The sequence below is a fragment of the Canis lupus genome, chromosome X (assembly GCF_003254725.2).
Source record: "Canis lupus dingo isolate Sandy chromosome X, ASM325472v2, whole genome shotgun sequence".
Classification (NCBI taxonomy): Eukaryota; Metazoa; Chordata; class Mammalia; order Carnivora; family Canidae; genus Canis; species Canis lupus.
The window spans coordinates 60,287,113-60,314,936 of NC_064281.1; the positions used below are offsets into that span (position 1 = coordinate 60,287,113).

General features: G+C 36.4%; 1 protein-coding gene across 13 annotated transcripts in view; it reads left to right on the forward strand.

The window, feature by feature from the left end:
• The window catches only part of ATP7A (ATPase copper transporting alpha), a 154,045-nt gene that overhangs the window by 67,527 nt on the left and 58,694 nt on the right, over window positions 1-27,824 (forward strand). For 11 of the 13 annotated variants that reach the window (XM_025466244.2, XM_049107383.1, XM_035712174.2 and 8 more), the window contains 5 exons: window positions 6,811-7,300; window positions 7,998-8,723; window positions 18,674-18,877; window positions 22,255-22,418; window positions 27,606-27,767. In XM_025466244.2, the coding sequence (XP_025322029.1) occupies window positions 6,811-7,300; window positions 7,998-8,723; window positions 18,674-18,877; window positions 22,255-22,418; window positions 27,606-27,767 (1,746 nt within the window). Of the gene's footprint in view, window positions 1-5,576; window positions 5,655-6,810; window positions 7,301-7,997; window positions 8,724-18,673; window positions 18,878-22,254; window positions 22,419-27,605; window positions 27,768-27,824 lie in introns of all 13 variants that reach the window. The other 2 variants (XM_025466250.3, XM_049107384.1) reach the window with 2 other exon arrangements.

The window sequence follows — 27,824 nt, forward strand, 5'->3', positions numbered from 1 at the left end:
ATTGGATATATTATCTGCAAAGATCTTCTCCCGTTTGGTAGGTTGCCTTTCTGTTTTGTTGGTTTATTTCCTTTGCTATGTAAAAGCTTCTCATTCTGGTGTAATCCCAATAGTTGATTTTCGCTTTTCTTTCCCTTGCCTTATGAGACATATCTAGAAAAATGTTGCAATGGCTGATGTCAGAGAAATTACTGCCTGTGTTCTTTTCTAAGATTTTTATGATTTCAGGTCACACATTTAGGTCTTTAATCCATTTTGAGCTTATTTTTCTGTATGGTGTTAGAAAGTGATCCAGTTTCATTCTTTTATATGCTGTTGTCCAGTTTTCCTGGCACCATTTATTGAAGAGACTGTCTCTTTCTCATTGTATATTCTTGCCTCCTTTGTCATAGACTCAGTGACCATATAAGCATAGGTTTATTTATGGGTTTTCTATTCTGTTCCATTGATCTTTGTGTCTATTTTTGTGCTAGTACTGAACAGTTTATATTAATGACTTTTAGTTTTCAGTACTCTGTATTGAAGCATCAAAGTAGAGTATCGCTTGATTAATATTATTGTTTTCAACAAATAATAATAGAATTTGTATTATAAAATGTGTAATTTATATCAGGTTCCTCCTATATATTTTATGTTTATTTATTCATTCATTCATTTTTAAATATTTTATTTAAATTAAATTTGCCAACATACAGAACACCCAGTGTCTCCTATGTTTTATTTATTCATTTATTTATTTATTGGAGTTCGATTTGCCACATATAGTATAACACCCAATGCACATCCCGCCAAGTACCCCCCCATTCCCTGTCACCCAGTCACCCCATCCCCCCGCCCACCTCCCCTTCCACTACCCCTTGTTCATTTCCCAGAGTTAGGAGTCTTTCATGTTTTGTCGCCCTCTCTAATTTTTCCCACTCATTTTCTCTCCTTTCCCCTATAATCCTTTTCACTATTTTTTATATTTCCCATATGAGTGAAACCATATAATGTTTGTCCTTCTCTGATTGACTTACTTCACTCAGCATAAAACCCTCCAGTTTCATCCACGTCGAAGCAAATGGTGGAAACCTCACTTTCAAAATAAAAATGTTACCCTTTCTTGCATGGGCCTTCAGGTTTCATTACTGTCAGCTGAAGACCCCTGGTGAAGAGTTGCAAATGGTCATGAGAGGAGAGGAGTCTGTATAACCTGCTTCTGTGAGGTGGGGAGGTGGTGGGCAATCGCGGAGCCCATGGGGAGCCAGGCTTGGGGCAGGGCAGAAGAAGTTTCCCCTCAGGGCTATGGATATGTCAGGCCACACTACGGGGACTCATGATGGAGGACACCATGCATGACCAGTGTCTCCTATGTATTTTAAATAGTTTTTAGTTGAGTCAAAACTATTTGTGGTTGGTGAATCAAATATATTAGAAATTCAAGATAACTGATGAATCATTTCACTTTAATGACTTTGGTCTATATAAAATGACCGAATCCTTTCAAGGTCTGAAAAACCTCTGATTACTTTTATGTTGAGTTGTTATGAAAATGTAAGAAAGTAAACTTTAAACTGGTCTCTTAGGAAAATGAAGTCCTTTAAGTTAGGGTAACTTGTCCAAAGTTCTAGCTTTCATCCTACTTGAGAGCAAATTATATAGAAATCACATGCAGATAAAGTATACTGTGCTTGAATTTCATGTTTTAAACATTTCAGTAAAGAATACCATACTCATTAAAATAATGGATCTTTACAATTCCTGTGGGCATTTAGCACCCCTTTACTCCACTGTTAATGCTATGAGGCCACAGAGTATTTTTGATTTCTTTTCTTTTCTTCTCTTCCACTTCTGCCTTCATCTAAATACAGCGAATAGTCTTCCTCTTTTTGTCCTTCCTACAAGTCACATTCATAATTTGTAGCCTGTTACATGTTTATTTTTAGAGGAACTGTTGATTTAATGGAAGAATAGTTCTTATGAAAATAGAAAAAACAGCATTGGTTCTTTTTTTGTTTTATTTAAATTCAGTTAGCCAACATATAGAACATCATTAGTTTCAGATATAGAGTTCAGTATTCATCAGTTGCATATAACACCCAGTGCTTATCACATCACATGCCCTCCTTAATGCCCATCACCCAGTTACCCCATCTCCCCAGTGACCTCCCCTCCAGCAACCTTCAATTTCTTTCCCATAGTTAAGAGTCTCATGGTTTGTCTCCCTGTCTGATTTCTTTCCATTCCGTTTTTCCCTTCCTTTCCCTATCATCCTCTGCACTGTTTCTTATATTCTTCATATGAGAGAAACTATATAATTGTCTTTCTCTGATTGACTTATTTAATTTCTCAGCATAATACTCAGTTCCATCCATGTTGATGTAAGTGGTAAGATCTTATCCTTTCTGATGGTTGAGTAATACTCCATTGTATGTGTGTATATATGTCACATCTTTATCCACTCATCTGTTTTTTTTTTCCACTCATCTGTTAATGGACATCTCCGTTCTTTCCAAAGTTTGGCTATTGTGGACATTGCTGCTATAAACATTGGGGTGCAGGTGCCCCTTTGGATCACTACATTTGTATATTTGGGGTAAATTCCTATTAGTGTGATTAACAGCATTGGCTCTTAATGAAAGATTGAGAGAACAAGACAGGCTGATGAAACTTTGGAATAACGTGGTGAATAGGTGGAGGTGATAATTGTTGGTAGGGTTAATGTGAAAGGGTTAAGCTGACCCAGAATCATATTGCTACCAGCAGTTTCCGGGCTCACCATTGTATCCTAGCAGCTAGCACAGTGCCAGGCACATAATAAGCACCTAGTAAATATTTGTTGAATAAATAAATGTTATTTTAAGCTTCCTGCCTAAGGATTTGGTATCTAGAACAGTATTGTGATAATCACTATATGAATTTCCTCTTAAAAGAAACAGAGGTGCTGCTTGTTTTTGTTTCCTTTGAGACTTTAGGCTTGAAAAGTCTTTTTGATATCTAACTCTTATATGACTTTTTGATATCTAACTCTTAGATACCTTTAGATATCTAACATTCAGAGGAAAAGTTAAGTGACGTTACTCAAAAGGGGAACATTTTTGTTTGTGCTAAGGGTGGTTGGCCAGCTTTAAAACACACAAATAGAAGTTACTAAATGAGGAAATGTTTTTAGTCTACAGCATGAAAACAACATAAGGTAATATAACTTTTTAATAAAGTATTTTATATACTTAGTTTCCTTATCTCCTTATGCCTATTATAATTAGAATATAAGCTAATGCAGTAGAAATTACAGCAAACCATGTAGTGAGAAAGTGGGTTTGCTTATATAGTCAGTTTTAAGAATAGTTTCTCATTGGGCATGTTGGTAAATTAGCATTTTTTGAGGGGGTGGAAATTATTCGAAACCAGATCTTTTTAAAAAGATATGATATAGGGTTTCCTGGGTGGCTCAGCGGTTTAGCGCCTGCCTTTGGCCCAGGGCATTATCCTGGAGTCCCGGGATTGAGTCCCACATTGGGCTCCCTCCATGGAGCCTGCTTGTGTCTCTGCCTCTCTTTCTCTTTCTCCCTCTCTCTCTCTCATGAATAAATAAATAAAATCTTAAAAAATACCATATAATGTGTATTTAAACATAAAGAGAAAAATTCCCACCCTTTTAAAAAAGTTTGGTACTTTATCATAAAATACACTAGAGCCTGAAGCAGTATGGTCCAATGCAATGTACTGCAATGATGGAAACGTTCTATATAGACCCAGTACCATATGGCAGCCACTTAGCTACATTGGCCATTGAACACTTGAAATTTAGCTAATACAACTAATGAGTTTTTTAATCTTAATTTTTTTGTTTAAAACCATTCATACAGTAAAATTGACTTCTTTGGTATACAGTTCTATTATTTTTTTTTTAGTTGGGTGAATTTTAACACATGTACATAGATTCATTTAACTATCACCACAACCATGACACTATAGTCCCCTGTGCTGCCCCTCCTTCCCTACCCCTCATCTGTTCACCATCTTCTTCCTTAGCTTGAAAGTTTAAATTTTTTAAAGATTTTATTTATTTATTCATGAGAGACACAGAGAGGCAGAGACACAGGCAGAGGGAGGAAAAGCAGGCTCCATGTAGGAGCCTGATGTGGGACTTGATCTTGTTCCGGGATCACATCCCGAGCCAAAGGCAGATGCCCAACCGCTCAGCCACCCAGGTGTCCCAAATGTTTAAATTTTTTTTAAAGACTTTATTTATTTGAGAGAGAGAGAGAGAGCAGGCATGAGTTGGGAGGAGGGGTAAAGGGAGAGGGAAAAGCAGACTTCCCGCTGAGCAGGAAGCCCAACTTGGGGCTCAATCCCAGGACCCTGAGATCATGACCTGAGCAAAAGGCAGGTGCTTAACCAACTGAGCTACCCAGGTGCCCCTGAATGTTTACATTTTTATTTATGTATTTATTCATGAGACACAGAGAGAGAAGCAGAGACATAGGCAGACTGTTGTGGTACTGCAGGGAGCCTGATGCGGGACTTGATCCCTGGACCCTGGGATCACAGCCTGAGCCAAAGGCAGATGCTCAACCACTGAGCCACCCAGGCATCCCTATTTTTGAGTTTAAAGTGAGATTTCCTACTCTCAGTTACTTTTTTTTAAAAAAGTAGACTCCACACCCAGCATGGAGCCTAATACGGGGCTTCAACTCATGATCCTGAGATGAAGACCCAAGCCAAGATCAAGAGTCGGACACTTAACTGACTGAGCCACCCAGGCGCCCTGACTCTTAATTACTTTTAATTATATTTTGGGGTTGCTTTTATTTATAGAACAAAGGTTTTCACCAGGAATCCAAAATGATAGTATTAATAATAATAATGCCCATATTTTGACTGCTTTTAGAACATTAATACCCTCTTGCCTCTCAAAATCAATGAATCCAAAACTAAATTTGTCATCTTTCTTTTCCCTCCACTTTTAACTTCCTCCAGTTTTCCTCCTCTCTCTCTCATAATAGTTAATGACAACACCATCTATTGGCCCAAACCATAAACATATAAGTCATCGTAATCATCTCCTTTATTCTCTATAATCTCCTTACTAGTTCTTGCCCTTGCAAATGCACCAAATATATGTTGGAAATGCCCCCTTTTTCTTTGTCCCCAGTGTTCATGCCTTAATATCTATCTTCTCTGTATCAGTATTACAATTGCAGTAGTCTCTTAACTGATCTTCCATCCTGTCACTCCATTCCACCCACACACATCTTCTATAGTGTCTCCAAAATGATTCTTCTCTAAAATGCTAAAACAATCATGTCATTCCCTTGTTTAACTTTTTCATAGCTCCCTATTACAAACCATTATTGGCAGAAAAGGGGCCCCATAATAAATTAGTTGCCTAATTCTTTTGCTTATGATCTTTATCTACTTTTTCCATTTGTCTAGAATTCCTCCCTCATGCATCCTTGCTGATTTCTGTTTGTCCTTTTACATGAAGATATTATCTCCCCTAAGGGAGATAATAAAAGGCTCCCCTAAGGAGCCTTTTCTGAACCATATTCCCGGGATGAATACATGTCTGTTTTCTGTATTTTCTTTTCTAGTTTTGTTCCCTGTGACTGTGTCACGCTCAGCTTTGTGTCTTGAGAATCCTGATTCCTGGCACATATAATAAGTGCTCGGTAAATATTAGTTGTTCAGTGTTTACCTTTAACTCACTGCTGCAAAGAACTACTTTTTATTTACTCATATGATCCTTATAACAACCCTAGAAGACTATAGGGCATATTTCCCCATTTTTCAGATGTCAGAATTAATGAGTGTGGTTGGCTAATAAGTGGAGAATTTTTAAAAAGATTTTTATTTATTTATTTGAGGGAGTCAGAGAGTGAGAGAGAGCACAAGCAGGAGGAGAGGCAGAGGGAGAGGGTGAAGCAGACTCCCCACTGAGCAGGGAGCCTGACATGGGGCTCGATCCCAGGACCCTGTGATCATGACCTGAGCCAAAGGCAGATGCTCTACCAACTGAGCCACCCAGGTGCCCGAAGTGGAGAATTTTTTATGGAACTCAAATCTTCTGACTCCCAGCCCAGTAGTTGTGTGTTTGTACATATGTGTTTGTGTGTATGACTGTATCATTAACTTTTGTAAGCTGTCAGCCAAATATATACAATGCAGTCATGGTAGTAGTAAAATTATATAGTAGCTCAGCTTTAGGAATCCAGTCATTGTTTTTATCATTGAATCAGGCAAAACAATAAACACGTTCTTATTTTGAATAAAAGTAATATTAGGCTGTAGTAACTTAGAAAGTTATAGGAATATATGCTACAAAATCTTACAGTACTACCTTTAATCATAAACTAGCATGTTTATATCTTTTCTTCCAAAGTTATCTTAATTGAACATCTTAAAATTTAAACTTCATATCACCTTTTATTTTCTGCAACTGATCCTGTTTTTTTATTATCTTTTGAATTGGTAGAGTGTAAAGTATTGGAATAATTTGTGAAAGGAGATAGTAAGAAGGAGTTTATACTCTGTTGTGAAATTCTAGGGTGTGTTTGTCGATGTGTATATTTCAAGTGCACAATTAGTACTTGAGTCACATACACCTACATATAATTTTATCATTCCTATAAGTACAGGAGACATTGTACTGTTTGACTGGTAGTCTGTTTCTTTCCAAAGAGAATAATAAAGAAGAGAACTAATAGAGAAACTCCCAGGTTGAATTATTTGTTGCATTCTTCTTGAATGTGATATGATGATTGCAATTTTTTAAGTTCTAGGCCATGAAATGTAATTAAACGGACTTTTGAAATTTTCTTCCAAAAGGTTTCACTGGAAGAAAAAAATGCAACTATTATTTATGACCCTAAACTACAGACTCCAAAGACCCTACTGGAAGCTATTGATGACATGGGCTTTGATGCTGTTCTCCACAATCCTAATCCTCTCCCTGTTTTAACTGATACTGTGTTTCTGACTGTTGCTGGTTCACTGGCTCTGCCATGGGATCATATCCAAAACACATTGCTCAAGACCAAGGGTGTGACAGACATTAAAATTTCCCCTCAGCAAAGAACTATAGTGGTGACATTAATCCCTTCTATAGTGAATGCCAATCAGATAATAGAGCTGCTTCCAGATCTCAGTTTAGATATTAGAACTCTGGAGAAAAAATCAGGAACCTGTGAAGATTACAGTATGGCTCAAGCAGGTGAAGTCATGCTGAAGATGAAAATTGAAGGGATGACCTGCCATTCATGCACCAGCACCATTGAAGGAAAAATTGGGAAGCTGCAAGGTGTTCAGCGAATTAAAGGTAATATATCTTGTGTTATTTTTTTAATTGTCTTGTGAGCTTAGTTTTCTGTTTTGGTCTTTGAGGTTTTTACTTTACCTAAGCATGGATTTTGGCCCCAGTGGACTAGAATACTTACTGTTTCATTGAAGTCTGGGTACAATGTGGGTATTCACAGGGTTGATGTGGGTAAAGTTAATGATTATAATGAAAAATTACATGAGTATTAAACAAGTAAAAAAGGTAGCTTGAGTGGCAGTTCATGGAGTTCAGGTTTTTTTTTAAAGATTTTATTTATTTATTCATGAGAGAGAGAGAGAGAGAGAGAGAGAGAGAGAGAGAGGCAGAGACACAGGCAGAGGGAGAAGCAGGCTCCATGTAGGGAGCCCAACATGGGACTTGATTCCGGGACTCCAAGGATCACGCCCTGGGCAGGCACTAAACCACTGAGCCACCCAGGCATCCCTGGATTTCAGGGTTTTTATTGCAACATGCATGTGGTCCTCTCTACCTCTAATGCGTTTCTATTCAGGCATGTGGAAACTTGGAGACTGTAGATATAGTGGTCATATTTTTTGCTTTTTTTCCAGTCTGTTGTCAATAACATTTTCTGAAAAGAACTGAAATATCTTAAAGGATGATGATAACAAAGACAGAGAAACAATTGTGTGTGGTATTGATATAATATTGATATAATATTTCTCTTTTTATTAACTAGTCTCCCTGGACAACCAAGAAGCTACTATTGGTTATCAACCTCATCTTATAACAATAGAGGAAATAAAAAAGCAGATTGAAGCTGTGGGCTTTCCAGCCTTCATCAAAAAACAGCCCAAGTACCTGAAATTGGGAGCTATTGATATAGAACGCCTAAAGAATACACCAGTCAAATCCTCAGAAGGATCTCAGCAAAGGAGTCCATCTTATACCAGTGATTCAACAGTCACTTTCATTATAGATGGCATGCATTGTAAATCATGTGTGTTAAATATTGAAAGTGCTTTATCTACACTCCAATATGTAAGCAGCATAGTAGTTTCTTTAGAGAATAGATCTGCCATAGTAAAGTACAATGCAAGCTTAGTCACTCCAGAAACCCTGAGAAAAGCAATAGAGGCCATATCACCAGGACAATACAGAGTTAGTATTGCTAGTGAAGTTGAGAGTACCTCAAACTCTCCCTCCAGCTCACCTCTTCAAAAGATTCCTTTGAACATAGTTAGCCATCCTCTGACTCAAGAAACTGTAATAAACATTGATGGCATGACTTGTAATTCTTGTGTGCAGTCTATTGAGGGTGTCATATCAAAAAAGGAAGGTGTAAAATCCATACGAGTATCTCTTGCAAATGGCAATGGGACTGTTGAGTATGATCCTCTACTAACCTCTCCAGAAACCTTGAGAGAAGCAATAGAAGACATGGGATTTGATGCTGCCTTGTCAGGTAATTATCACTTTTTTCTCAGATTCCTCTAATGTTTTGTATTTCCTATTTTGGATTCTTTGGCTTTCATCAATAATAAGTGAGTAATAGGCACTGCAATTCAAGTTTTTCGAAGTAAGTCCTCTAGAGGTAGTCAGCAACGTATACAAAGATGCATAAGGATGTTTGCATAATTATCTGTAATATTTAAAAACTAGAAACATTAAATCATGATATGTCCATATGATGAAATGTTATAAAACTATAAAAAATGACAGTATTTTAATACTGATACTTAATGTCACAGGAAAGTGTCTGAGATATTTTGTTAAATGAAAAAAAGCTAAAAATCTTTATATTCAGTATGATCGAAATTTTATAAACACATATATAAGGATTTATGCCATGTGTATATTGTTTATGTATATAAGTGAATAAAATTCCTGGCAGGACATGAACTAAAATTTTAACAGTGGTTATTATATGAGTAGTAGGATAAAGGTGATATTTGTTTCCATTGTACTTTCTTTCCTATGTGTTTTGTTTTTTGTGACAAGGATATATGTATACATGTATTATTAGAGAAGCAAATGCTATTTTGAAAAGAAAAAAGGTAGATATAAATAATAGAATTTAAACTTAGTTTTAAATTTAGACATTCAAATGAAACTGACTCTAGAACTGCCTAAAAGTCTATTTCCTGATAGCTCTTGAACTGAAACCAAAAACGAATATTCAATGAATTTGCCTATGTGAACTTGTTATTTTGAACTAGAACTGAACCTAGGCTTGAATTAAATTGGAAATGCTCTAATGAAATTTCCTGCTGTAAATAAAATAGAAAAACAATATAACTAATTTCCAGATAATGTTATTAACTTTTGCTATTCTGATCAGAATGAAGGATATTAAATAGCTATATTCTTTTTTCAAGCTCACTAAAACTGAGAAGCATAAAAAATTATATCAAACACATGCTCAAATTATTGTGGTAGATAAATGTCACTGGAAGAGGACCCAGAAACATACTAAATATTCTTACTTTTCATATTCATGACAAATGGTGGAAATCATAGAATTCTCACTTTTTAATGTAAACATGTAGTTTACATTCCATAAAATTTACCCTTTTAAAGTATACAATCCAGTAGTTCTTAGTATATTCAGAGTTTTGCAGCCGTTACCACTATCTAATTTTATGACGTTTTCATCACCCCAGAAGAAACCTATACTCATTAGCAGTCACTCCTCATTTCCCTCACTCCTCCCCTAGCCCTTGTTATTTACTGTTCAACTTTTTAAAGATTTTATTTATTTATTCATGAGACACACACACACACACACACACACAGAGAGAGAGAGAGAGAGAGAGAGAGAGAGAGACAGGTAGAGGGAGCAGGCTCCATGCAGGGAGCCCTATGTGGGACTCGATCCTGGGACTCCAGGATCATGCCCTGGGCCAAAGGCGGGAGCTAAACCACTTGAGTCACCCAGGGATCCCCCTACTGTTCAATTTTTTATCTTTATGAATTTGACAATTCTAGGTACCATATAAGTGGAGCCATAGGATATTTGTCCATTTGTGTCTAACTTCTTTCATTTAGTATATTGTTTTCAAGGTACACAAATGTTTATCTTATGTTTGTAACATATATCAATATTTCATTTCTTTTTATTGCTAAATAGTATATATAATATATATATGAATGTCTAAATTTAAAACTACAGTTAAAAAATAAAACTACAGTTAATATATACGTATATATATAAATATATAAATATGTGTATTTATATACCTTGTTTTGTTTCCCCATCAGTTCATGGAAATTTGGGTTGTTTCTACTTCTTTTTTAATGAATAATGCCGCTAAGGACATTTGTGTATGAGTTTTTACATGAATATATATTTTTTTCTCTTGAGTGTATACCTAGGGTTGTAATTTCTGGGTCAAAGGGTGAATGTTTAACTTTTTCAGGAATTTCCATACATTTCCAAAGTGGCTGAACCACTTCACACTGTCACCTAGAATTCTGACTTTAATAAAGAAAAATCTCAAAAGACCAAAGTTTTTGTGCTCTAAAAAGGAGACACATAATTCCTTATTAGAAAATTCAAATAGAATACTGAAATGTTAAAGAGCCTTCGGTACTAAAAGTCTGAACAAAGTACCTGGGAGATCCATAATTGCAAAAGAAAATAATTATGAAACCAGAAGAAAATTTTTAGTTGGAAATACTGAAGTAAAACTGTATCAGGAAGCCATAAAAAATGAATAAAATTGGTTTCAGCAAAATTTAGTTGTATCTATCATTCCTTACAATTTTTAATACTTTATTTATTTAGAGAGCTTGAGCACAGAGGAGAGGCAGAAGGAGAGGGAGAAGTTGGAGTGGAGCTTAACACGGGGCTCAGTCTCACAACCCTGAGATTATGACCTGAGTGGAAATCAAGAGTCAGGTGCTTAAGCAAATGAGCCACCCAGGTGCCCCCATTGCTTATAATTTTTAAAATTTTCAAAATGACAATATTTGAAACTGATTCACATTTTGCTAACTCATAATGTTGAATTATTCTTCAGAGTTTATATTAAAATAATTTGGCATATATGATGCATAATGGACACCACATAAATTAGTTTACCTTAATAATCAGACAAGTTACTTATACTGTGATATTCCTGTGCTTCTTAAATTAGGAACTCAAATCATATCAACTTATAACACATATAGTATAAAAGTGATATACTTTTTAAAAGTAAAATCTAATATCTGGCATTATTGTAAGTAGGAACCTTACAGACTTTCAGATTGGACCCCCAAATTAGAATTTATCCTATTGGGATGCCTGGGTGGATCAGCAGTTGAGCGCCTGCCCTCGGCCCAGGGCGTGATCCTGGAGTCCTGGGATCAAGTCTCACATCGGACTCCCTGCATGGAGGAGCCTGCTTCTCTTTCTGCCTATGTCTCTGCCTCTCTCTCTCTGTGTCTCTCATGAATAAATAAATAAAATCTTAAAAAAAGGGATTTATCCTATTCATCTGAGTCTGTATTTTTGCAGCTTAAAGTATTGTTCACAGATCAGCAGTAGCAGCACCATCACTGGGAGCTTCTTAGAACTATACTCTCTGACTCACTGCATACCCATTAACTAAAAATCTACATTTTATTTTTTTTAATAAGCTCTCCAGGTAATTCATGTGCACATTAAAGTTTGAGAAGCACTGGCATAAATAATTTTCCACAGTGACCTCCATAAATAAACTCTCTGAATTAAATCTATATTATATTATATAATTATATATATCATAATATTAAATAATATAAGATGGCATTTAAGAGTTTCTATATAGCAGATGTGAGCTGAGTAAAAGTAAATTTCCAGCTACCTCCTATGGCTTCAAATATGTAATATTTTAGCAATAGGAGAAATTTTGGTCAGACTAGTAAGTGGAATTCAGGAGTATTTGATAGTCTCTTGTACCATGTCTATCATCTACTTAGTCCTCAGGATCCATGAGTGCAACATGTTCAGTAACATTAACAATGGCTTTTACCTTAACCAACTATTGCCAAGGGCCCCAGGAATTAATTGTTTGACAAATAATTACCAGGAGCCTGTTATGTGCCCTACATCCATTAGGGGTCATAACAAACACATTAATGGTCATGATGAATAAGTAAAAACAAACAAACAAACAAACAAAAAACTTGGCACAGTGAATGTCATCATAAAAGAACTGATAGAGTTGTGACTACAGTGACCCATATTATTGAGATAAAATGTTGATATCAAGTGATTGCATTCTGTATTTCTGCTAGAGATCATTCAGAGTTTAAGATGCCATCAGAATGGTGGCTGTCCATTTTCTGAATATCAGTGTCAATGCTGATCCTGGCCTCACAACCTATCACCATAATCCTTTTCCAGACAGAGAGGGGCCTGCATGATTTGTCTTTATGACACACTAATCCTGGGTGGGCTGTAAAAGTTAAAGGAGATAGAGAAATATGAGGTGTTTTTTTTCTTCATTGGTGAATTATTTTTTTAATTTTATTTTTAAAAATTTTAATTCAGGTTTAGTTATCATACAATGTTACAATAGTTTCAGGTGTACAACATAGTGATTCAACAATTCCATACATCACTGGGTGCTCATCACAAGTGCACTCCTTAATCCCCATCACCTGTTTAACCCATCCTCCCAACCCTCCTTCTAGTAACCATCTGTTTATCCTTTATAATTAAGAATCTTTCTTAATTTATTTCTCTTTTTTGCCCCTTTGCTCATTTGTTTCTTAAATTCCATATATTAGTGAAATCATACAGTATTTGTCTTTCTCTGACTTATTTCCCTTATCATTATATTCTCTTGCTCCATCTGTGTTATTGCAAATGGCAATATTTCATTTTTTGTGGCTAAATAATATTCCTCTGTGTGTTCATGTGTGTATGCATATGTATATGTGTATATATACATATATGTGTATATATACGTGTGTGTGTGTATGACACTTTCTCTGTCCATCAATCGATAGACACTTGGGCTGCTTCCATAATTTGGCTATTGTAAATAATACTGCTGTAAACATTGGGGTGCATGTATCCCTTTGAATTAGTGTTTTTATATTCTTTGGGTAAATAACCAGTAGTGTGATTGCTGGATCATAGGGTAGTTCTAGATTTAACTTTTTGAAGAACCTCCATAATATTTTCCACAGTGGCTGCACTAGTTTGCCTTCTCACCAGCAATGCAAGAGCGTTCCTTTTCTCCTATCTCCTTGCCAACACTTGCTGACAGGTGTGAGGTTATATCTCATTGTAGTTTGGATTTGTATTTCCCTGATAATCACAGATATTAAGCATCTTTTCATGTGTCTGTTGGCCATCTGTATGTTTTCTTTGGAGAAATATCTGTTCATGTCTTATGCCCATTTTTAAATTGGCTTATTTGTTTTTGGGTGTTGAATTTGATAAGTTCTTTATATATTTTGGATACTAATCCTTTATTGGATATGCCATTTGCAAATATCTTCTCCCATTCAGTAGGTTGCCTTTTAGTTTTTGTTTTTTTTATTTTTTTATTTTTTATTTTTTTTGCCTTTTAGTTTTGTTGGTTATTTCCTTCGCTGTGCAGAAGCTTTTCTTTTGACGTCCTTCCAATAGTTATTGTTCCTTTTGTTTCCCTTGCCTCAGGAGGCATATCTAGAAAAAAGTTGCTATGGCCAGTGTCGAAGAAGTTACTGCCTGTATTCTCTTCTAGGATTGTGATGGTTTCCTGTCTCACATTTAGATCTTTTTAGGTCTTTAATCCATTTTGAATTTATTTTTGTGTATGGTGTAACAAAGTGGTCCAGTTTCCTCATTTTGCATGTAGCTATCCAGTTTTCCCAACAGCATTTGTTGAAGAGACTTTTTCCATTACATATTCTTGCTGCCTTTGTCAAAGATTAATTGACCATAAATTCTGGATTTGTTTTTGGGCTTTCTATTTTGTTCTATTGATCTATGTGTCTATTTTTGTGTCAGTACTATAATATTTTGATTTCTACAACTTTGTAATATAACTTGATGTCTGGTACTGTGATACCTCCAGTTTTGTTTTTCTTTTTTAAGATTGCTTTGGCTATTCAGGGTCTTTTGTGGTTCTATACAAACTTTAGGATTGTTCGTTCTAGTGTGAAAAATGCTATTGGCATTTTGGTAGGGATTGCATTAAATGTGTAGACTGCTTAGATTAGATGTGTAGAATAGACATTTTAATATTATTTTTCCTTTTTAAAAATATTTTATTTGTTTATTCATGAGAGACACACACACACACACAGAAGCAGAGACACAGGCAGAGGGAAAAGCAGGCTCCATGCAGGGAGCCTGACTTGGGACTCGATTCCTGGTCTCCAGGATCACACCCTGGGCTGAAGGTGGCGCTAAACCTCTGAGCCACCTGGGCTGCCCTTATTTTTCCTTTTAATCAATGAGCATGCAATGTCTTTCCATTTTTTTGTGTTGTCTTCAATATCTTTCATCAGTATCAATGTTTTATAGTTTTCAGAGTACAGATCTTTTACCTCTTTGGCTAAGTGTATTCCTAGGTATTTTATTATTTTTGATGCAATTGTAAATGGAATTGCTTTCTTAATTTCTTTTTCTGCTGCTTCATTTTATAATAAATGAATATTGTAATTTGTCATGCTTTTTCTGCATCTGTTGAAATGATCATATGGGTTTTTTTCCATAGAAATACAACAGATTTCTGTACCTTGATTTTGTATCCTGCGACCTTACTGAATTCATTTATGAGTAGTTTTTTGGTGGACTCTAGGTTTTCTATGTAATATCATGTCATCTGCAAAAAGTGAAAGTTTTATTTCTTCCTTGACAATTTGGATGCCTTTATTTCTTTTTATTGTTTGATTGCTGTGGCTAGGACTTCCAGTACTATGTTGAATAAAAGTAGTGAGAACAGACATCCTTGTTCCTGATCTTAGGGGGACAAACTCAGTTTTTCACCATAGAGTATGATGTTAGCTGTGGGTTTTTCATATAAAGCATTTATTACATTGCAGTGTGTTTGTTCCCTCTAGACTTACATTTTTTAGAGTATATTATAATAAATGGATATTGTAATTTGTCATGCTTTTTCTGCATCTGTTGAAATGATCATATGGGTTTTTTTTCCTTTTTTTGTTGATGTGATGTATCACATTGATTGACTTGCAAATACTGCACCACCCTTGCATGGGAAGTTCTTTTTATCATGATCATTAATCTCATCATTCTCTTAAAAAGATATATAATATATGAAGTTAAGTCTTCACTAACCAATTAAAGCATAAAAATACTCAAATTCTTTTCCTGTTTTGTGACTTTTTATTTCTAATTTCAAACTTACAGAAGAGCTGCAAAAGTAATACAAAAAAATTCCTGTTTACCAATTTCTCTCAGATTCCCTCATTTTTAATATTTTACCACATTTGTTTTATAATTATCTGTTGACAGACACATAGACACACACACTTTTTCTGAATCATTTGAGAGTATGTTGCAGAAATGATGTTCTTAATTCTTTTTAATCTATTATTTGATTTTCATATTACTTCAGACACTGATCCCACCAGTTTTGAGGATGAGATTGGAAACTCTTTCTTGAAATATTTGGAATCTTTTCTGATTGTTGCCTCAAGTGCAGGAAAGTCAACCTTCCTTCCTTTTGAATTCACTTAAGCATACGCCATGTTGCTAGAGCCTATAGAAAATCTAATTGAAGAAAAGTAGTCCTTTAATTCAGTGTGGCTTTTTAACACCTGCACTGCTTCTGTGGAAGATGAAAACTTTTGCATTTCTGGTTGCCACACTCACTGGGGTAAAGGGCACAATTTTATGGATCTTTGTTGAGAGGTCATGCCAAGGTAGCTAAAAGGAACTACCTCTATGACTTATTTTAATACTATACTACCAGAGTATGAAAATTGCAGATTGTATTATGGGTTATCTCTGGTACCTGAAATACCTGAATTACTCTGGAACAGGACCTAAAGTAATTAGCAGTATAAACTTTTTTTTCCAGTATCTAAGTTCAAAATTAAGTCTTTATAGTAATTATGAGAGAATGAAGTAAGCTCTTGGATGGATTAAAATCATGTATTTTTTCAAAGCCACAGCTATTTTCTTTGAGCAAATGAACTTCCTTTTTGAATTAAGATAGGGATCCCTGGGTGGCGCAGCGGTTTGGCGCCTGCCTTTGGCCCAGGGTGCGATCCTGGAGACCCGGGATTGAATCCCACATCGGGCTCCCGGTGCCCGGTGCATGGAGCCTGCTTCTCCCTCTGCCTCTCTGTCTCTCTCTCTGTCTCTCTCTCTCTCTCTGTGACTATCATAAATCAATAAAAATTTTTAAAAAATTTTTAAAAATTTTAAAAATTTGAATTCTTTAAGATAACAATAGTATTTGGTAACTTTTTCTGTCTTCTAAATAATGCTCTCATAATCTGAATGAATTAGTATAGTTTTCTAAATTGATTTTCTTAAGACCAGAGACTGACTAGTTTTGGGATTGTGAGTATCTAGTCCATTGTGATTAGTGTCCTTTGCTGTAACCCAACTGGCTGTAGTGCCATCACCTGGAAGAGTGGTGGAAATGCAGGATCTGAGGTTCCATCTTAAATGTACTGAACCAGAATCTGCATTTTAACAAAACCCCCAGGTTATTATATGTGCATTAAAATTTAAGAGCTATTACTATACTGATTTGGGAAATCTATATCATTATTTATGAGTTAAATGGTTAGGTTAAAGTTTTTGCAAAATATGCCTTCTTTAACGTCCTGAAAACCAGCCCTGATGCAGGGATTCCTCTATGGGCTAGCCAAATAGACCTGAACCAGTTTTTTTGCCCAAGGGGAAGAAAGAACAAGTTAGGTGCCTGAAAATTTCCACGTCATCTCTTTTACTCTTTGTCTCTGCAAGAGAGTATAAAATCTTTAGCTTTGGAAGTGCATGGATGTGCTAGAGAGAATAACTTCTCCCTTCTTGGAGGTGATTAATACTGCTGTGGATAAATTCAAACAGAATGGTAGATTTTCTGAGACTGCGGGGTATCTTCTGGATGATAGGAGCTTCCATTGTTCCACAGTGCATAAACATTGTATGGAGGGATTTTCCAAATATTACTTTTATTTTATTATACTTTATATTTTTTTTAGAGAGAGAGAGCGTGTGCGTGCCTGCACACACTGTGGGGGGGGGGTGAAGGGAGAGGGGAAAAGAGAATCTTAAGCAGGCTCCACATCCAATACAGAGTCTGACATGGGGCTCAGTCTCACGACCCTGATATCATGACCTGAGCCAAAATCAAGAGTCGGACACTTAACCGACTAAGTCACAAAGGCACCCCCCAAATATTCCTTTGCACAGAACAAAGATTACTGCAGACTTACTCCTTGCCTTTTCTTCTATTGTCCACAAAGACATTTTAATGTAAAAAAATACTATATATTAGTGTTTAAAATTCAAACAATACAGAAGTGTCTATAGAGAAAATGTGTTCATCTGTCATTCTTTTTAAAAATATTTTATTTATTTGCTCATGAAAGACACACAGGCAGAGACACAGGCAGAGGGAGAAGCAGGCTCCCTGTGGGGAACCCGATGCAGGACTTGATCCAGGACCCCGGGATCATGCCTTGAGCCAAAGGCAGACGCCCAACCAGTGAGCCACCCGGGTGCCCCTCATCTGTCCATTCTATTCCTGCCTTAACCCCATTTCTCAGAAATAGCCACCATTAATATTTTGACTTTCTTATGTATGGTCTCATATATACATATACACAAAAAGTTTTAAAATTACATCATACTGCAGTGCTGTTTTATAAATTGCTTTTCGTTCTACTTACTATATCATGAGTTACTTTAATGTCAGTATGCAAATCATTAACATGATAATAAAAATTCATTATAAAAATAAGAGCTATCCATCAACAAACTACTCTCTACCTGGGGTTTGCAGTAGAGATAATAGCTAGAAGAACTTGGGTTCATTTTTTAAGATTTTATTTATTTATTTGAGAGAGAGAGAGCCAGCATAAGAGAGGAGGGGCAGGGAGAAGGAGTGAAGCAGACTCCCCCCTGACCAGGAAGACTGATGTGGGGCTCGATCCCAGGACCCTGGGATCATGACCCAAACTGATGGCAGACGCTCAATCCACTGAGCCACCCAGGTGCCCCAAAGAACTTGGTATAACCAATGTTTTGTTTATTCAGTTGGTTCAGGTTTTCTAGAGAACTGGGATGGGCAGTACTGGAATTCAAAGTCACTTTCTGGAAAGTATAAAAGTTAACAGTGCTGAGAGCTCTAGGTCCATGCTGGTTTTAAAGGAATGGATTGACAGTGTCTAGAGGTGTGGATTGTGATGAATGACAAGGATGCAACTGAAGAGTACCTCAAATGAAAAGAATCTTTCCCTGTCCACCAGATATAAATGAGCCATTGGTAATAATAGGTCAGACCTCATCGGAAATGCCGCTTTTGACCTCAACTAATGAATTTTATACTAAGATGATGACACCAATTCACGATGTGGAGACAAAGACTTCATCTAAGTGTTACATACAGGTCACTGGTATGACTTGTGCTTCCTGTGTAGCAAACATTGAACGGAATTTAAGACGAGAAGAAGGTGAGACACTCTTGAAGCCTCTCATTTTGTGTATTGATTTGAGGACTCTGTCCTTTTTGTTCTCTTAGGTGTTTTGTAACCATTTTTGTGGTTCTTGCCACAAAAGGCCTTATGAAGTCCTGCATATGAGTGATGTGCAGGACAACTTTGACTTTCTGACAGCCAGTTTTTGTGTTTTGTTCCCTTAGTTCCCAAGTTCCTATCTTGTTTACCTCATGATCACATTTTAATATCAATGAAATTTGTAGGAAAACAGCAGAAGGAAAGATATAAGGTTACTATTCTCTATGGACCTTGGTTGCAATGGATTTTAAGAAACATACCAATTTTCTGATAAAACTACACTTAAACCTAATAACCACAGTCCATTAGTTTCAATATTAATGTACTTGGACCAAAAACCAGACCAGAACCAAGTTTGTTTAGAATTATGTTATTCTCTTCCAACAGTTTGATCACTGATCATTGCTTGCAGTAAAAATGTTTAAAAAGTTACTTAATATTCTCTACAAATTTTAACTCTAGGTTACAAAATCTTAGAAAATTTACAGCAAACCTTTTTTTTTATTCAATCAAACTCAAATGTTTTGTGTTATAAGTTTGCACTCATATTAATTGGCTTCACACTGTGACATAATAGATTTGTTAGGGATGCCTGGGTGGCTCAGCGGTTGAGCCTCTGCCTTTGGTCCAGGGTGTGATCCCAGAGTTTTGGGATCACGTCCCGCGTCCCGGCTCCCTGTATAGAGCCTGCTTCTCTCTCTGCCTATGTCTCTGCCTCTCTCTGTGTGTCTTTCATGAATACATAAAATCTTTAAAAAAAAGATTTGTTAACTATAGATAGAGATATACAGTTATGTTTAATGAGACTGAAGTTGGTACTTTGGCAGCCCTAGCCCCAGTGTCTTAATACGTGCCCTTAGTCACAAGGGCCAAATAAGTAAGATTAATATCAGCTTATCCCTTCTATTGTGGGAAGATAACTCAAAGTGTGTAATAGTAATACAAGCTTGTGGTCCACAGGCCTTATATATAAAGGCCTTATATATTCCATATATATATATATATATATGTATGTGTGTATATATACACACATATACACACATACCTTACTTTATATATAAAGGCCAGAAAATTATAACAAAGTGTATGTTATACAGTTATTACTTTATCTGCATTGTGTCATTTTTGCCTGTCATTTCAGTCTCCGTTTTATCTAATTAAAATGCATTTGAGGCTGAAGCTTGTATCATGCTTTTTTAAAAAAGATTTTATTTATTTATTCATGAGAGACAGAGAGAGAGAGAGAGAGAGAGAGAGAGAGAGAGAGAGGCAGAGACATAGGCAGAGGGAGAAGCAGGCTTCCCATGGGAGCCCGATGTGGGACTTGATCCCAGGACCCCGGGATCACGACCTGAGCCAAAGGCAGACATTCAACCACTGAGCCACCCAGGTGCCCTTTGAATGATTAAAAGAGGAAGGCTGGGAGGTTACAAACAAATGAAAGCAAAGGAAGTTTGTAAGGTTCCTGTCTAATTTTAGGACCAACTATTTTTTTGGCAATCCAGAAATAGCCCTTTTCATGAGATAAGCAATGCCTATGCCAATCATGAATCCCTTAAAAAAATCCATTGTGCTGATTGATTCTTCCAGTTGCTCCTTATTATCCCCTTTACCACCTCTTTACCCAGTTAGGAATACCATTGGCCTAGCTAGGGTCACTATATTTACTTTTTTAAAAACTAAGTAACACTGGTTGTCTCAGTTTAATTTGCATTATATTTCTAAAAATGAATAGAATTCTAATTATAGTTTGAAGTAAGAGTTTTAAAAATTATCCATAATTTATGTACTTATGAAACCTATCTTTGAGAGTCAGATTTTCCCTTTTCTTTCTGTTAGGCTATAGATTACATGCAATTGGAGCAAAAAAGATTTTTCCTACTTTCTCTATAACCTACTCTTATTACTGATGGTTTCCTATGAACTGATCCTCTGAATTATTTGGTATCCACAGAGCCCAGAATGCAAGCATTTTATATAGAAAACTTAGATTATATAGGTACTTTGTTTTCTTATTAAAACTATTAAGTTAATATTAAGTTATTAAGTTATTATTTTTTCTTTTTATCAAACTGCAGAGTTGACCTATGGACTATTGATCCCCATTAGGGGATCCCCTGTCAGTCACCAAGTGCCATAGATTACTGGAAAGAGATGACATTTCTGCTATGCAGAATTAATTTTCTTCCTGGCAATGACAGCAATAGCTGGCCTAGAGAAGTAGGATGGTTGTTAATAAAAGGCTTGTGCTACAGAACAGGATAACTGTGATAAAATGAACTCCTTTGTTTTATTGACAAGTAGTATGGCACTTTTTACCCCTATAAATAAGAATACTTTATATTAGTGTGTGTCAGTCATATTTGATAATTGTAAGAAATGACTATTATTTATGTTATAATGTGCATGTTGGTACATTCTTGGATTCTTTGCTGTAACTGCAGTGATTTCCTTAAGTGCCTGAGATCCTTTCTGTAGGTCTCTAAGTTAGTTTCTACAAATGCTTTACATTTATATGATAAAGTCTCAATCTATTACAATTCATGGATCTTATTTGGATCCCAATTTAAAAAGACAAACTGTGTTAGATAAACTAATAATTACAAGACAATTCTGGAAATATAAATTCTGCCTGGATATTTTGTGATATTGAGGAATTATTCTAGATGTGATAATGGTATTATAGGTATTTTTTAAGAGAAGAGTCTTTTAGAGATATGTATTTAGATTTTTACATGTGAAATGTTATCTGGGTTTTGCTTCAAAATAATTGGAGGTAGAGTGCAGGAAGTAAAAGGATAGGAATATAGATGAAACAAGATTAGCCACAATTGTAATTTTTAAAAAGATATATTTATTTATTTGAGAGAGAGAATTGTGGGAGAGGCAGAGAGAGAGGGAGAGAGAGAGAGAATCCTCAAGCAGACTCCCCACTGAGCACAGAGCCTAATGTAGGGCTTGATCCCAGGACCTCTGAGATCCTGACTTGAGCTGAAATCAAGTTAGCTACAAAACTGACTAAGCCATCCAGGTGTCCCTAGCCCTAGTATTATTGATAATTGTTGAAACTGGGCAATGGTTGTATTAAGTTTATTATGTTATTCTCTGTTTTGGGTATATGTAATTGAAAATTTCCATAATAAAAAGTCGTGGCCCCCTTTCAAAGTAGTTTTGTTTGGGTTCAAGACTATATAAAAATTAAGTAATAAATGTCTCTAGGTTCACTTTAATCCTTTTACAAGTGAAAAAAACTAATAGTATTACTCTTTTTATAAGGATATTATCTCAATTGTTTTTCTTATCAATGCTTCTAGGAATATATTCTGTACTTGTGGCTCTGATGGCTGGCAAGGCAGAAGTAAGATACAATCCTGTTGTTATACAACCTCCAATGATAGCTGAGTTCATCCGAGAGCTTGGATTTGGAGCCACTATGATAGAAAATGCTGATGAAGTAGATGGTGTTTTAGAACTTGTTGTAAGTAATTATTTTTATGTGATTAATACAATTTCTAGGAAAACTTAGGGAGGATTCAGAAAATAGTTCCAAAGGTATTTAAGGGTTGGGAAAATAAGACATAAAAGAAAAGTTAAGGAAAATGGAAAATAGAAGGATAAGATATAACTTAATGGAATGGTGGCCTTTGAGCATGGAATGTAAAAGATACTCATAACTCTATTAAGAACCAAAAAAAGAAGATTTAGGTTTGAATAAAGAAATGAAAATCAACTTTTATTTTATTTTTTAAAAGATTTTATTTATTTTTTTCATGAGAGACACAGAGAGAGGGAGAGGCAGAGGCATAGGCAGAGGGAGAAGCAGGCTCCACACAGGGAGCCTGATGTGGGACTTGATCTCAGGACTCCAGGATCATGCCCTGGGCGGAAGGCAGGTGCTAAACCACTGAGCCGCCCAGGCATCCCAAAAATCAACTTTTAAATATAGTATGATTCCTACCAAGTAGGAATAGAAAAGAATAAATTTCAGATGCACCGAAGACTGAAATTTTATAAATGAAGTCATAGAACCAGGTTTAAGGCTTAAAATGGTTTAAAATGATCATTTTCTCCAATCCAACGAGTTGCATTTTATTTGTATAACTTAAACAATTAAAACAAAACACTTAACACTGTACCAAGATTAGTTCCAGCTCAGTCAGAAATTTGAATGCAAAAAAACAAACATGAAATTACTAGAAGAAATATTTAGAGCTCTTTTCCCAGTATTTTATTTTATTTTTAATCTTTTTTTATTTTTTTATTTTTATTTATTTTTTTAAAGATCTTATTTATTTATTCATAGACACACACACAGAGAGAGAGAGGCAGAGACACAGGCAGAGGGAGAGGGAGAAGCAGGCTCCATGCAGGGAGCCCGACGAGGGACTTGATCCCGGGCCTCCTGGATCACACCCCAGGCTGCAGGCGGCGCCAAACCGCTGCGCCACCGGGGCTGCCCTTCCCAGTATTTTATTATAAAAACTTGACACATCAGAAAAGTCAAAAGCATTGTACAGCAGACACCTTTATACACTCCACCTAGATTCCCCAATAACATTTTAGTGTATTTGTTTTACTATATGCAAGTCTGTTAATCCATTGTGTAAATAATTTTAGACTCACAAAGTTGCAAAACTAGTAGAGAATTTCTATGAAGCTTCCACCCAGCTTTGCCACAATAACAATATCTAATCTGTCGCTTAAAAAATAATATTAGAGTGGAAATGGCCTTTCTAAATATCATACAAAACCTATAAAAGGAAGGATTGATAAATTCATGTACATAAAAATTTCGTTTTGGAAGGAAAACACCATAAACAAAGTCAAGACAAGTAAATTGAATTTATTTCTTATCATAGATAAAGATTAATTTTCTTAATTATATAAAGAGGTATCAATAATAATAATAAAGAACCAACAACCCAAAAGGGAGATAGTAAAGGATATGAACTGACAGTTCACAGAAAATCCAAAATATTACCATTTTAAATATATGAAAAGATGTTCACCCTCACTTGTAATAAGAATAAAGCAAATAAAAACTGCATTGAAATGCTTTTTCACCTATTAGGTTGGTAAAGATCATACACAATTTTGGTAACACTATGTTTGTGATCTCTCATGTATTGCTGGTGGAGAGTTAATTGATACAGGCTCTCAGGGAATTTGTCAATGTCTATTAAAAATAAAATTGCACATACCCTTTGCTTTGGAAGTTCCACTCACAGGAAGTTATCCAACAGAAATCGTTGCAAATGTATGAAATGACATGAGTGCAAATATATTCATTATAATATTTTTTATTATAGCAAAAGATAGGAAAAAAACCTAAATGAATCACTGGGGACTAGTTACATAAATTACAGTACATTCGTATAGTGGGATACTAAGCAGCTATTAAAAAGAATGGATGGGTGTTTATTTTTTATTATTTATTTAAAAAATTTTAAAAAGACATTATTTTAGAGAAAGGGAAAGTAGGGAGAGGGGCAGCAGGAGAGGAAGAGAAAATCTTAAGCAGATGCCATGCTTAGTGTAAAGCCTAATGCAGGGCTCAGTCTCACTACCTGGAGATCACTACCTGAGCCAAAATCAAGAGTGGGATGCCAAACTGACTGCACCACCCAGGCGCCCCTATTTTTAAAGACTTCTAAACATAATAGCTTTATTGAAATATAATTCACATACCACAAAACTCACCCTTTTAAAGTGTACAATTCAGTGTTTGTTTTTTTTATATCTTCAGAGTTGTGCAAGTATCACCATATCTAATTTTTAAAAACAATTTTTTTATTGGAGTTCAATTTGCCAACATATAGCATAACACCCAGGGCTCATCCCGCCAAGTGCCCCCCTCAATGCCCATCACCCAGTCACCCCAACCCCCCCACCCCCCGCCCACCTCCCCTTCCACTATCCCTTGTTCATCTCCCAGAGTTAGGTGTCTCTCATGTTTTGTCACCCTCACTGATATTTTCACTCATTTTCTCTCCTTTCCCCTTTATTCCCTTTCACTAAGTTTTATATTCCCCAAATGAATGAGACCATATAATGTTTGTCCTTCTCCGATTGACTTACTTCACTCAGCATAATACCCTCCAGGTCCATCCACATCCGCCGCCTGGGCTGCTCCAGGGCACGCCAGGCGCGCGCTCTAGCCCTTTAGGGAGCTCGGCCCGCGGTGTGGGGCGCGTTCTCCCCTGGGGCGCAGTTCCTCTGTTAGTGCCCCTGGGAGCCTGAGGGCATCCCTGCCCTCCTGGGATCCTGCCCAAGCTCCCTGCTAGCGCCTTTCCTTCCTGAAGATTGGTAAAGTTTCTGCTTCTCCGATACTGGGCTCTCCTGTCCTGGGGGCTCTCGCCGACCGGCCTTAGCCCGGCTCCTCGCGGGGCCCCTCCCCCTTGGATGCTTTTTTATTTATTTTTTTTCCGTCTTCCTACCTTGATAGAAGCGTGAACTCTTCTCACTGTAGCATTCCAGCTGTTCTCTCTTTAAATCTCAGACCGACTTAGTAGGTTTTCAGGATGATTTGAAAGTTATCTAGGTAAGTTGGTGGGGACAGGTGACTTGGGGACCCTACTCTTCTGCCATCTTCCCCTGCCTCCAATATCTAATTTTTTTAAAAAGATGTTTATTTATTCACGAGAGACACACAGGGAGGCAGAGATATAGGCAGAGGGAGGGAGCCTGATGCGGGACTTAATTTTAGGACCCCGGGATCACAACCTGAGCCAGAGGCAGACGCTCACCTGCTGAGCCACCCAGGTGCCTTCACCATATCTAATTTTAGGAGATTTTCATTAACCCAAGAAAGAAATGCCTTGCCTGTTAGCAGTTACTCCTTATTCTTAATATTAAGCATTCGTGTCTTCTTTCTTTTTCCCTTGGTCAGTCTACCAAGTTTGTCAATTTTGTCAGTTTTTTCAGAAAAATAATTTTTGGTTTTATTGATTTTCTCTATTCTTTCTTTTATTAATTTCCATTCTAATCTAATTTCCTTCCTTTTGCTCACTTTATGTTTAGTTTGCTTTTCTTTTCTAGTAGCTCAACATGGAAGGTTAGGTTATTTATTTGAGATCTTTCTTATTTTTTAATATTGACATTTACAGCTACACATTTCCAAGTACTGCTTTTATTTCAGTTATTGTACTTTTCAATTCCAGACTGTCCATTGGGCCTTTTTAATGATCTCTCTTTATCAATATTATTTATTTGATGAGATATTATTCTCATATTTTCCTTTAATTCTTTTTTAAAAATGACTCATTTATTTTAGAGAGGGTGTGAGTGGGGGGAGGGGCAGAGAGAGAGAGGAAGAAAGAATCCTCAAGTAGACTCCCTACTAAGCACGTAGCCAGACATGGGGCTCAATCCCAGGACCTCAAGGTCATGACAAGAGCTGAAATCAAGAGTTGGCTCCTTAACCACCTGAGCCACCTAGGTGCCCCCTCTGATTTTCTTGAATAAATGCTTCCTGGATTGCTGAAAGCTTCTGTTTAATTTCCAAATTTCAAAAAAAAAGTTGGTTCTGACAGTTTTTGCCAGTTTTCTCATTGCTTTTATGGAGGAAATAATTTTCAAAGGCCTTTACTACACCATTACTGATAATCTTTCAGTAGATATTTTTGTTTACTTGTTTTTATTGAAGTTCAATTTGCCAACATGTAACACCCAGTGCTCATCCCATCTCAGTAGATATTCTTGAATAGAAGCTTTGTAATTTGTTGTATACTTGTTAGTCACTTCCCAGAGTCTTTAAATGGTTGTTTTTTGAAACTTTTGTCCAATTTTTAAAAATGATTTTATTTATTTGAGAGAGAGAGAAAGAGAGAAAGTGAGAGAAAGCATGAGCGGGGAGGAGGGAGAGAAACAGTCTCCCCACTGAGCAGGGAGCCCGACTCAGGGCTGCATCCCAGGACCCTGGGATCATGACCCTGAGCCAAAGGCAGATGTTTAACAGACTGAACCATCCAGGTGCCCTAAAACTTTTGTTCAATTTTATCATTGCTTTTTGGGGAAAGGATTTGCTGAGTTTCACACACAGTCATTCCAGAAGTTCTGCTATTCTATTTTAGAATTTAATACCAAGCTGAACTATAACCTCACCCAAGACATAAGGCAAAATGCATTTTTAGACAAAAGTATGATACTTTTGTCACCCATTAACTTTTATTAAAAGTAATAAAAAAAGACTAAAAATTCTGGACAGAAACAAGACATTAAATACAAGAAACAAGGGATGCATGAGTGGCTCAGCGGTTGAGCATCTGCCTTTGGCAGGGCATAATCCTGGAGTCCCGGAATCGAGTCCCACATCAGGCTCCCTGCATAAAGCCTGCTTCTCCCTCTGCCTCTCTCTGTGTCTCTCATGAAGAAATAAATAAAATCTTTTTAAAAATACAGGAAACAATAGATGTCAAATCCTCTATCACAGAGTAATGACAGGAAGAGGGATACTGACTTAGTGAGATCCTCTTCTGTTTAACCTATTGCAGCTGGGACCATATCTTTGTTCCATTTAATTTTATATGAAAACAGCATTCTAATGAACATATCTGAAGGATATTAATAGTGCAGATAAGGTCTTGTGTGTTAATCCCATGTTACAATCAATGTTTAATGGAGGTAAGAGTAGATTTCTGAGTAACAAAACCTTTGTCTTTAACAGGTGAGAGGAATGACGTGTGCCTCCTGTGTACATAAAATAGAGTCTATCCTCACAAAACACAGAGGGATCTTCTACTGCTCTGTGGCCCTGGCAACCAACAAAGCACATATTAAATATGACCCAGAAATTATTGGTCCCAGGGATATTATCCATATGGTTGAAGTAAGTGGTAAGATTTTGCATTTCTGTGTTCTTGCTTGTTCAGTCAGCACTCCGTTG